The sequence below is a fragment of the Paramormyrops kingsleyae genome, chromosome 8 (genome assembly GCF_048594095.1).
Source record: "Paramormyrops kingsleyae isolate MSU_618 chromosome 8, PKINGS_0.4, whole genome shotgun sequence".
In the NCBI taxonomy this organism is placed as follows: domain Eukaryota; kingdom Metazoa; phylum Chordata; class Actinopteri; order Osteoglossiformes; family Mormyridae; genus Paramormyrops; species Paramormyrops kingsleyae.
Genome location: NC_132804.1, coordinates 30842974 through 30855586, shown reverse-complemented (window position 1 = coordinate 30855586; position 12613 = coordinate 30842974). Strand labels below are relative to the sequence as shown.

General features: G+C 46.2%; 1 protein-coding gene across 1 annotated transcript; it reads right to left on the bottom strand.

Moving 5' to 3' along the window:
* Window positions 1-7366: 7366 nt before the first annotated feature.
* On the bottom strand, window positions 7367-12039 carry fam83d (family with sequence similarity 83 member D). Its single transcript, XM_023796618.2, has 4 exons — window positions 11400-12039; window positions 10114-10281; window positions 9783-9907; window positions 7367-9620 (listed from the first exon to the last, which is right to left on the bottom strand). Exons 1-4 carry the CDS (start codon window positions 11871-11873, stop codon window positions 8786-8788), a joined length of 1602 nt encoding a protein of 533 aa, XP_023652386.1. The 5' UTR covers window positions 11874-12039; the 3' UTR covers window positions 7367-8785.
* Between the last annotated feature and the right edge of the window lie 574 nt (window positions 12040-12613).

The following is a 12613-nucleotide window of genomic DNA, read 5'->3' as shown; positions in this document are numbered from 1 at the left end:
TTAAAATAAGAAAAACGATGCAGCGATTTAAAATACTGATGTGATTTTCAGCATCGATGTCGTTGACTAATCATGTTAGCCCTACATCCATCCATCCATCCACACAGCCAGGACGGAATCCTCATTGCAATTGATGAATGCGATCTGAAATGGCCCCAACCCTGGTAACTGGTCCTCAAGATCCTGCAGCTTGGCACTGGGTCTGAGTTGATATCTGAGATGATTCCACGCATGTTCAATTGTGGAAAGATCAGGGGCCCTGGTTGGCCAGTGGAGGACCTCAACATGACACAGGCAGTCCATAGACACACGTGCTGTGCGTGGACAGGCGTTGTCTTTTTGAAAGACTGTTGAAAGGGTGCTGTCTCCAGAGGGGTAAGACATGCGGATGCAGGACGCTACTGACGTAGCGCTGTGCTGTCAGGGTCCCCCAAATCACTACCAGAGATGACCTGAAGTCATACCCTATGGCATTTCAACACCATGCCGTTGTGTCTCTCCACAACATTGGCAGGATTGGTCCTTTCCCCTCGGCGCCACCATACGCACATACGACAGTCATCTGTAGTAATGCAGAACCGAGATTCATCGCTGAGCGTGGTACAACGCCACTCGCCATCAGTCCATGTCTCTGGGTTATAGCACCACTGCAAACGCAGCCTCTGCTCTGGTGCTAATCTACTACTAAGCAAGAAACATGAAGACCAAGGAGCACTTCAAACAGGCACAAAAGACAAAGTTGTACAAAAGTACAGATCAGGGTTGGGTTTTAATTCCAGCTTGTAATGTGACAAAACAGGACAAACACCATGGGGAATACTTTTGCAAGGCACTATATATTACCATTACATAGGATTCAAGTAACATCACACCTAGCAGGGGAATCAATGAGACTAAACAACAAGCCGAATCAAAAGAAGTATTTCGTCCTTGCAATCCCAAGCTGTACTGCATGCACTTGCGCTGCTGACAGAGATGTCCCAGGTGATGAACACTGAATGCATGGCATGTTTCCGGGTGAATCATGAAACACTTTGCTTTGAATTCTGATTCATGTCATATTTTCGTGCACATACATTCACATCCATGACATACACTAGATCAGGGGTCCCCAACAAAACTACCTGACCAGAGCACTCACCTAATCGGTAACCATTCTAGGCTTTATGGGGTAGTTGGGTGGGTTTTTAGTGGCAGTGAGTAGCAATGGGTTTGGAATCATACATCTGTTAGTCAGGCATATTTACTTGTTTGCAGAATTGTTCTGAATGAAGAGGGCAAAAAAGCCAAAATATACAGATTAGTTCAGGGGCGTTTCTATCTATTGAAAAGATCATGGGCAAAGTCAAGTGTTGCTGTTGCTTGTCTTTTTTTAAGACAGGTTATCATCAATACAGATTTAATGTTGAGGGAAACTCAGGCATTTAGCTATTGACTATTAAATATCACTAGTATAATCATCAGATTATCTTCAGTGCTTTGGCAATATTGTTTCTTATTGTCATGTCAATGGACTGTCAGTTGAACTTATTTCAGGAACCAGAACTTTTTTTCCTGAACAAGTAACTTCTGTCATGTTCACACTGCAGTAACCTACTCCACACTATGTACTTTTCGTTGGCCCATGAACTACTGCGGAGGCGCTTACTGCAATAGCTTGCTGGTGGGTTGAGATGGGTCTGGCTGCAGATATCTACTGTAAGGCACATCCACTAACAGACTGGAAGTCCACTTTGGGCCCAGAAATGACGTCACTCTAGATCCACAGTGAAAATCCACTGGTGGACTCCAAAACAATAATATACTTACAAGTGGTAGTGGCACAGATCCATTGTTTAATTGCAATTTCTGTGATGTAGGGCAAGACAATGGAGAAGGAAAGTGGAATAGTACATACAATTTGGTGTTAATTGTGTCAATAGTTCTTCAAGAAGTGTAATAGTTCTTTAAGAAGTATGGGAACCTTCTTGTTTGTTATGTTTAGAAGTGGAATGGTTTTTGTTCGCTATGTTTAGAAGTATATGAATGGTTTTGGGCCACTGCTGTTTGGCTGCTACAAAACACAATTCCTGCTTAGGCTGTTACTCCTTTACATAAGAACATAAGAACATATGTTCTTTCAGTTAATAGTTTAATTCACTATTATGTGTGAATTGCTGTGGTCTATTGAATAGTGTTGTCATATCACTCACACATGCATCTATGCAAGTGTAAGTCAGCCTGACTCAAATCGCAGACTGTTTTGCTGAATTCAATTAATCTCCTTCATTCAAAAGACCGTAAATGTATAAACAATTGTTTTTATGTTTTGTATTTGATTTTGACCAGCTGATGCACAGATCAATTTGGAAAAAGAATACTATACTTCAGTTATAACGATGTGCTTGCTACCTGTTGCAATCATTTCCATTGCCTGTTATGCCCAGTAACGATGTTTAAGCATCAACAGCAATGTTACTATGAGCCCAGAGACATGTAGATTTACAAGCAAAAAAATTAAACTCCATTCCACGTTAACAGTGTTTATTTGTTGTACCATGTTATGTGTTGTCTGTATGTTTTGATCTCTTGATTAAGAGCAATTCTATGCTTTTTGTGTCTCAAATTAATGAATTAATATAAATGCTTATACATTGAAGACGGATTCAAATATCAAATTTCCTCAACAGAATTCATAATATATAGGTGCAGCCTTCACTGCAGGCATGCTGGTCATTTCCACTGTCCCAGACAATTATTCTGAGATGCAACAGTGAAACATTTGCAAATGTGACAAAAGGTGTTCTGTGTATCCATTAATTCATACATAAAGAGTTAATCCTATTTACATGAGAAACTGTAGTTATAATGCCCATGACAATTCCAGCAAGCTGGCAACCCGAAAAAGCCTAGCACACTGGAAAATACTGAAAAGCACGGTAAAGTGGATTTCAGCATTTTCTGTTGTTACATTTATATTGGAATTGTCTTCATTAGTATCATGTTGTATTTTGCAGGATGTTCCTCAACAGATTGGTTCTGTGGACTGTGGTGTGTTCATGTTGATGGTAAGAACCTTGAATTATTCGATGTAACACATGCGGAAAGTATTGAAGTTTTTGCCCCCCTCCCTTTTAAAAGTATACACTCTACAAGGACTTGGGAGAGTCATTCCACTTTACTGCTGTAAGTACTTCACTAAGAAGATATTCTTTGCAGTGCTGTAGAATGTTGGATAGTCTTCTATACGACGCCTGCCCTGACCGAGGAACAATACCTCGGTCTGGCTAATGAGACAATCTACTGGCTCAATCAGCCTGGGGTCAGGAACGACGCCTTCTGGATGAGGGATATCCTCGAACAGATGTCCCTGTCTGAAGACTCTCACCTCGCTGAAGAGGTGAGAGTAAACCTGCAGTGGCTGAGACGTGGGGTGGTGGAAGCAAATATGAAGCAGGTATAGCCACAGACCATGGCTTGCCTTACGGTCCTCTTGCGGGATTGCCAGAGGTACCCCAAGCTCTTCCAGAAAAGGTAGGCAAGAAGAAACAGAAAAGTCAAAGAGGTCCTCCTGGGAGCCGTTTCGGTCTTTGCTGCCTGCCCTGCTGCGTGTCGGGAGGAGCCCCTCCCAATCCTCAATCTGGCTGTCACTCAATCTGCTGCCGCTTCGCACAAGCATGCACCCAAAGCTGCCGCCGCTTTCCAGGGTAAGTGCTTGGCATGGAAGGGTGCCAGGGCGCTTGGGGATGCCAGGGCGCTTGGGGATGCCAGGGCGCTTGGGGATGCCAGGGCGCTTGGAGATGCCATTCCGTGGTCCCCCAAGTTCCCTAAAAAGGCCGTGCACGTTGCCGAGGTGCAAACCCCAGCTCTGCCCCCTGTGGTTCCTGCTCCGCCCCCCATGGTTCCTGCCCCAGATTCCCTGCACCCTGCTCCCGTGCCCCCATCCCCGAGGAGGTCCCTGATCCCCCGGACCCTGGTCCCGTGCCCCAGGTTCCAATCCCCGAGGAGATCCCTATTTCCCTGGTTCCTGCTCCCATGCCACCGGCCCCTATCCCCAAAGAGGTCCCCGACTGTCGGACCATCGCTCCTCCTCCCTTAGTGGGATCACCCTGATTTCCCCTGTGACTCCTTCTGGAGTAATGCCTCCCCTGCCACTCTGAGGCAGATCCCGGCCGGGACCTCGCCTCTTGGTGTCCTGGAAAGGGAGAGGACACCTGCGCCAGGATCAGGTCCCGCCCACCTTGTCCCCTGGATTGCCTGCGGGTCCTCTGGCTCCGGCTCGGTGGTTGCCTGCGGTCCCCCTGGCTCTGGCTCAGCGATCGCCTGTGGTCCCATTTGCAGTACCTTGTTGGCCGGCTGCAGTCCCACCTCCGATGCATCGTTGGTTGCCTGCAGGTCCCCCAGGTCCAACTCATTGATCACCTGTGCCTTTGCCAGCTGTTGCGTTGCCTTCGCCTGTCACGGCTTCTGTTCATTCCTCCCCTCCGCCAGTGTCCCCTAGCCTCCCTCCTCTCCTCCTCCAACTGTCCCTCCACCTTCCTCCTCACCTCCTTCGGCGTTCCCTCCGGCTCATGCCTCGCGGTTGCCGCGGGTCCCTCCTGCTCCGGCCTCGCAGTCACCCATTGCCTCTGCGGCTCCCGCCTTCAGTCCGCCGGGGTTCCCTTCGGCTCCTCAGTTCCCCCAGCACTTCACCTCCTTGCCCCCTAGTTTTGTGCCCCCTGTGTTTGCTCCCCATCCCTCAGTGTCACCTTTGTTCACTCCTGGTCCCTTCATTTCTCCGGTTGTTGTTCCCCCTGTGTCTGGGTGTACTGCTCCCATACATACAACATCACAAACAAGAAATGTAAAAATTACTTTTTAAATAGTGCACATTATTAATTAAAACGTAGCAGATGAAAAATCCGTCATATAGTGGATCTGGAGTGACATAATTTCCGGGCCCTATAGTGGATCTCACGTCATTTTCGGGCCCTCGGTGGACTTCATGTCTGTCAGTGAATGTGCCTCTCAGTGGATCTGGTAGTCATGGGCTGATGAAAGTTCCTGGGCTTTCAAAGCATTCGCCATAATGTGTCGAAACATGCTCCAAGGCTAGGAACCTTTTTTAATCAAACATAAAGAGACCCATAGTGAGTTTTGGAAACACTTTGAACAATCTGAGAATAAGGTCTATGTGTGTTTGCTTTGAATGATTAATCTGGCTGGTATAACAACATGGGATGACTGTGTTATGTTAAATATAAACCAACAAAATCATGTTTCTTTCTTTACTCATATTTCAGTCATTATATATTTACACTAAAATATTGTGATGGATTTGGGATGAGCTCATTATTTATACATTTGGCAGATGTTTTTTCCAAAACGATTTACACGGGAATGGAAACCTAGCCTGTCCTGTGGCATGCGATAATTGACCCATTGAAAAAGCAAAGGGATAATAATAATAACAATAATAATAGTGTCATAATTAATATCTAAACAGATTAATTACTGATGGTACTATGTTCTGATGGGTGAATTCAGGATATCAGAATATGCTACCTGTGTTTTATGGCCAGTAAAGAGTTATAATTGATATCTAAAAAGGTTAAATACCTATATTGATATTATTCCTATGGTTTAAGAACTACGGAGCATCATTTGCACATCACAATTGTAAAGTGAACTATTGCGTGACATTCTGCTAAGTAAGCCAATTAGTAGGAATTAGGCTACACCCCTGGTAGGACTGTTTGATAGAGCAGCAAAAACCAACAGATGCAGCTATAAATATATGCTGTGATAGGAAATTCTGACAAGGTACGAAAATCTGACAGAACACCGGAGCTTTGATGAGAAAGTGCGTAATACAGCAAGCCTATTTGAAATTAACTGAATACCCACATTCAATGATTTACCTTGTGTTTTCATCTTAAAATTGCCAAGGAGGCTTCATAGGTTTTTAAAGCGTGCGCCACGCCCAACTTTTGTGCGCATTCAGTAGCGCTTCATTACTCCCCCTTCCTTCGGCAGTTGCAAGTGAAGTTGCGCACAGTTACACAGTCTTTGTGTTGATTTGCTATAACACCTTTTTCCATCCGCAGACAGGCCGTTTTTCAGTCCACAAATACTTGGGGCTATATCCCCGGGAGATGGGACCTAACAACGGCAATGGATTAGTTCTAAAATGTAATATGGGTCATTCTCAGGAACTCATTACCATAACATTTCAATTTTCTCTAATTTTTAACATTAGTTTGACAACAGACTCACGTTATATTACTGCCCAAAATGTCAATTTTGTTGTAGTTAATTGGTTTAAAAATTTAAAACAAAAGATGAGAGGAATGTACATCTATACTAATTGATTGTCTATTGTGGGTTACTTACAGTAAAGGTAAAAGATTAAAAAACATATCTAGTTTTCTATTAACTGATTTTAAAACTGAAACAGTAGTGCCTATTTGAAAAAAATGGCAAGCGATCATTAAATCAGAACTATAAATTGCATAACTTTTTTATATATCTAATAAGGTAATTTCAGTTGCTCTGCAGAAAATTCAAACACTGCATTTCACTTTAAGATGTAGTTTTCTTGAAGAATTCACGTTTGTGAGAATGACCAAATAGACGCTCCTCTACGTATGAACTTTCAACTTACGAACTTTCAGACATACGAACGAAGAGGACTGCAGTCCAAATTGTGTTCATTGGGCTCTCATTTCCTGTCCACATCATTTTTTTTTCTGCGCGCCAATTCCGCCTAGTATGACTTCTGGCGACTACTCCCGCCGCACAGGAGCGTAGCGTAGCGTGTGAACTCCCAGCATCCTAGTTCTTTGTACTTGCGTATACCCTTAAAATGATGTTGAACAATGTCTTTCTAGTTGTCTAGAAATTACTTCATTTCTAGTTACGAACGGCCATTCGGAACGTATCTCATTTGGAAGTAGAGGAGCGCCTGTACAAGCGTAGTAGACTACTGCTATGCTTCCATTTCCAAAATAAAATGGTTTCTATGGATTTCAGTTCAGTTCACGATGGGTAAATACTAAGAACGCAAATACCGTACTTGTGGTCTCTGCACGGCCGGTCTTGCGAGCTTGCCTTCAAAGAACATACCTTGATATTTGGGGGGAGCAAAACTAACATCCGGGGATTTCTACCATACTCATGTACTTAGTATTGGAGCTGGTCTTCGGCAATGGAAGATGACATAAAACAGGTACACAAGAACACAAGTGCCATCAAGTACACATACTGAGATTCACCCCTGGTGAAATACTCCATGTTCCACAATTTGCTCGATGAAGTAATTACACTTCTTACCGCACCTTCTTTTTCAGGTTAAGTGTGGTGGGCGCGTCCACACTGATGAGAGGAGAATACACAACTCAAATACGCATTACTTTTTAAGCGCATTTATTAGCTTAATTGATCAATGGGAGAATCCCCTCTCCTGAGGAGAAAAAGGAAAATGCCAGTCTGAGCCCGTTCTGGTGTTTTATTACAACAGAAAGCAGTAGTGAACAATGAGGAAAGAGAGATTAGTTACCCTACTCTCAGTCCCTTACAGCAGGCAAACAGGGCCAGTCGAGTGCATCGAGAGTGCTGCAGAGGAAACAGTGTCAAACGGTTTTTTTTATTGTACAGTCATGCACCAGATAACGATGTTTCGGTCAACAACGGACCGCATATGTGACGGTGGGCCCATAAGATTGCAGTATAATGGACCTGAATTATTCCAATCGCCTAGTGGTGTCGTGCCCATCGTAACGTCCTAGTTTAATGTATTACTCCTGTGTGCAGTAATGCTCGTGTAAACAAACCTACTGCACTGCCAGTTGTATACAAGTATAGTACATACAATTATGTACAGTACATAATACTTGATAAGGCAGAGTTGGAAATGTAAGCATTTTAAAACCAACAAGCTCCTATGCTGATCCACGATTAGATTTCCCAGCCCCAACCCTCAAATTGCAAATGGGTCTTGGGTCTGCAAACGCTTAGCGCAAAGCTAGTGAGCACTCAACCAATCCAAGAAGCCAAACCATAGACATTTAATTTAAAATTCACTGGCACATCATAGCGTTAATTTAAATCTATACATGATATAGGGTCGCGACTGAGCTGGCATGGTGAAAACTGGGTCGCGGTACAAAAAAGGTTGAGAACCACTGGGCTATACCACCTAGGTTTGTGTAAGTACTCTATGAGGTTTGCACAACAACAAAATCACCCAATGACACATTTCTCAAAACATATCCCTGTCGTTAACGACGCATGACTGTACTTCTTACAGAATCACATTTTTACTTTACAGTGAATGCTCTTTCACTCATTAAATTCACTTTGCAAGTTTTCACAACCGTTAACAACCCTAATATGACATCATTTAAAAAAAAATCCCTAAAGTAAAGCACCCATTAGTATTATTGCACCTTAAAGTTATCAGCTGCATAACAGGCATACATTCTTTGTTCTTGCATTCAGAATCAATTCTGGTTAGAAGACAGTGAAAGTGCAGCATGCTGGGTGAAGGTTTAGGGGACAGGGATGTAGGGTTTAGGGGACAGGGATGTAGGGTTTAGGGGACAGGGATGTAGGGTTTAGGGGACAGGATTCAGCCAGCAGGAGAAACATTCCCTAGCAGTCACACCGTTTGTCAGCAGGACATGTCAGATGCCATGCAGGCCAGCAATACCCACGCTACTCCGTACCGTACAGCTTAATAGTGGGAAGACAGTAGTTCAGTGCTTATAAACCCAGATCGATGTGAGCTCAGGCCCCCATATACGGCGGCCAGGGTACTGTTACCCCCCTAATGGAGGCATCGGGCCTTGGGCCAGGGGGACATGAGCAGACCGTCTGCCACTGGACCTCGAACTGGCTCTTTGCACACCCTCAGCAGGCCGGGACCCACATTCAGGTTGGTGAGGTCACCCAGCTCACGCCTCTGGGCCAAGAGTGCCACCATGTGGTCGAGCTTGGAGCGGATGGCTGAGTAATGGTACTGCCGCTCCTTTGTGAGCTTGAGAAAGCAGTCCCTGAGGTGGCCACCAGGGGGGGAGCACCGGGGAATGGGGGGGCATATAGTGAGCCTGTGGGGGGGTGAGCCTGGATGGGTCAAGGGGAGTGAGGTGGGTTCTGGGGCAGCCGGGTCTGGCTGAGCCTCCTGAGCCGTTTGTGAGCACCGTTCCTCAGTGGAGAAGTCGGTCTGGGTGGCGACATGGCAGGTGGGGGCAGCAAAGGCAAGCTCTACTCCCGCAGCCAGCCCAGCACCACCCAGCACGTCCCGCATATGTGCCTGCTCCATCCAGTCCTCCCCGATGGTGGAGATGTCGGATGCCGGGCTCTCCTGGCCGCTCCCTGGGCTGCTGGGGGGTGCTGCTCCGGCAGGTGGCGCTCGGCTGGGAGTGCTGGCAGCCCTTGCCAGCTGTAGTGCTGGCATCAACGGGGAAGGCGGGGGCACTTTTTTCTGGATGAGGGAGTCGGACTTGATGCGGTTCTTGGTGTCGGGGAGCGTGTGCGGGTACGAGGCCAGGGGCAGGGACTGTGCATAGAGGATCCGAAACTCCTCATCGAATTTCTCCGATATCTGGCCCGACAGCTCGATGAGGTTGCTGCTGTTCAGCTTCCCATCGGTCCAAGTGAACCTAAGCACATAGGAAGATCCAGTAAACAAACTAGTAACCTGTGCTAACCAGCAGATCACCTGTGCGTCATTTCACCCTGCCATCAGGGGGTGCTGCTGCACCAGAGCTGGACCGCTAACATGCTGGTCATCAGAAAAGCTCTGGTGGCAGCCTACCCCGTACCTGTAGGAGCCGGTGGCCACTCGATTCCCATCGATCAGCATGAAGCGCTCGTGCACTTGCCCCGTGAGCTTGGCTCCAGACCGCAGGAAGTAGGTTGCCCCGGTTATAGTCCGCACGCGCATGAGCTTTGGGGAAGACATCAACATTTAGGTCATTAGGGCAACTGCCATTGGCATAGCAACAAGCAACAAAAAAGTCTGCATGATTCCAGGATGTTCCGGTCTGATTGCTTTAGGGAAATTCGGCTCTAAATGTGAATCTATGGGATGCTTCAGGCAAAATACTGAGCCTCATAATGACGATAACAACACAGCGGGGGTCAGACAAGTACCTGCAGGTCATCCAGGCAGATGTCCAGGTTGCCGCACATCTGCAGGAATGCCGGCACACAGGCCCGGTCCAGCAGTATGTACACAGGGACCCGCCGCTGCGTGCAGGCCTCCTGCAGGTCCCGGAAGATGTCCGCATCCGTCAGGGAGTCGGTTACCACAGCGATAACCTGCAACACACAGGGTGAGTTTTGGAGAGGTGCCTGAAAGTGAAGGTTCTCTTTGAGGCTGGCTCTGGGGGCTTTTTACACTTCTTGCAACACTTAATGCAAATTAAAGATTTGTTTGCAATAACGACCATAAGCCCACCTGGAAGTGATGTAGATCTCATGAACAAGGAAAGATTTGTTTGCAAGTTATATATAGCTATAAAAATAAATGATTTTCTGTAGGTGTGTCCTGACTATTGACTGGTATTGTTTGTGGATGTTGTTACATATAGATCCTGGTGATCAGCTGAATATTTCGTGGAAGCAGCTAAACTGGATTTACTAGGGCAGGGCTTGGAGGGGCAGAGACCCCGGCATGTTGGTACACACACCAGCACAGCGCCTGTTCCCCAAGGGGGGCAGTTTCCAGCATTTTTAACGTTCCTGGAAGCCGCTTTAGGCGTTTAACGCACTTAACTGCCAAAAATTATTACTTGATACAAGGAAACGAAAAATCAGTTACAGCTTTTTGTCTGGGAATGAAATTTCTATTTGTAGCACATTTCGGGAAATCGGATGGCAAACTCAAGCTATCGTGTTGCCCATAGTAAAGCCTTAAAAAAATGCTATGCAAACCATGAAAAAATATTTACATGCCGAGTGTGTCGGGTGGGGCCCCCATTAATTTAGGGTGTGATCGAAAACGGGACCCCCCTGTGAGCGCAGTGCAGGCGTGTGTGCGTTTATCACGAGTTTGAAATCCTAGTGCTTCTTTTCGATGCATTTAAATCTTTGAGACACGGCATTGTCTTCTGGTGGCCTTTGTTTTAACGGAGAAGTGGCAGTATTTGTATAGTGTGCAGTACCGTTCAGAGACCACACTTTTTAAGGAAATACTGGGGAGGGGCACGTCACATTTTTCACCATGCGTGCCTGGGGACCTGATACCTTACAATTTGAAATACTGCAATTTTGAGCTTAAATAGTGTTAGGAATGAATATCATGGGATTTTTGTATTTTTTTTTTTTTTACTTTAAACTTATTTTATTCATAACAATTAATATCCAGTTTTCACAAGAATGAACCCTTTTAGTGCACACGTGGCTGACATGTACAATGTTTACTTTATTAACAGTACCTCCTTGGCGCTTTTGATCATCTTCCTGGCAGCTTCCTTGCAGCTGTAGATACATTCTCCGTAGCTAGGCTGGAAATGGGCAACCGCCCGGGTGACCCCTCGGAAGGAGCCGGTGGTGAAGCCCGGCCAGCCCAGCTCCAGCAGCGGGGGTTCCACATCCGACACGTCAGGGAAGTAGGTGACAGAGGAGCAGTCCATGGAGCCGCTGACGGAATGCTCCGGACCCAAGTCCTCCAGGGACGCGCAGCGAGGGACCACGGCCGCGCTGCTAATGTACCGGATCTCGGCGTCGGAGAGAAAGTTGGGCATTTTCTCTTTCTCCAGAAAAGACAAAAAGGGCTGCAAGCCGTCAGCGATCAACACCTCCAGAGCAAGCCGGTGCCTCTCATCGTACAGCTGCTGGACGTGCAGATCGCCGCCCCGCCGAAATATCCTGGGTCCCGGGGAATCGTCTAGACACTGTGACAGAGCCATTCCTACAATCGTAACACACTGCCCAGTTTCCCCGAATCGGTATGGTTTCAGAACTGACTGCACATCTACCCCGAAGTCTAAACTCTACCGCCCTGTCGCCATTGGCTGAGCTTCAGCTGTCTAAGCGGAGCCTCTGGCCTGGTCCCGCCCATGACCCCACCCCCTTCACAATACGCCTGCTGATTGGTTCAAATTGAATTGAATGAAAACAAACCTATTACCCACACATGTACCCCGGAGCTGTAACGCTGCATCCCCGCCGTCATCCGCCATTGGCTGATTCCGCACTGTCAAACCGGAGACACCAGCCTGACCCCACCCCCAACACAGCGCGTTCGCTGATTGGCTCAGTTTGAATTGAACGAAAACAAATTTATTGCCTGCACGTGTGCTGCGCACTTTACAAGAAATGGGGTTATAGGCTTAAGGTCTCCCGTCAACAAAGCATGCCCCTGTTAATCATTAATGAATATAGACATCGGTTAATTGATGGACCTGTAATTAGTAGCGTCTTACTACTTTGAATTTCAACACCCCTCCGTTACTTAAATGTGATTGCATTCATGTAAATAAAGTTTTAATAATAGAATCCTGCCTGTGTTTCAGGGTATTCATTCTAGTTGTGGGATTCATAAAAAACACAGCATACAGAGTTCAGTAAAGAAGAAAGCTTAATATGAATATTAGGAATCCACGTCATACTATCCTGGCAGGGGAAATACAGTGATAAAGATGGTAGT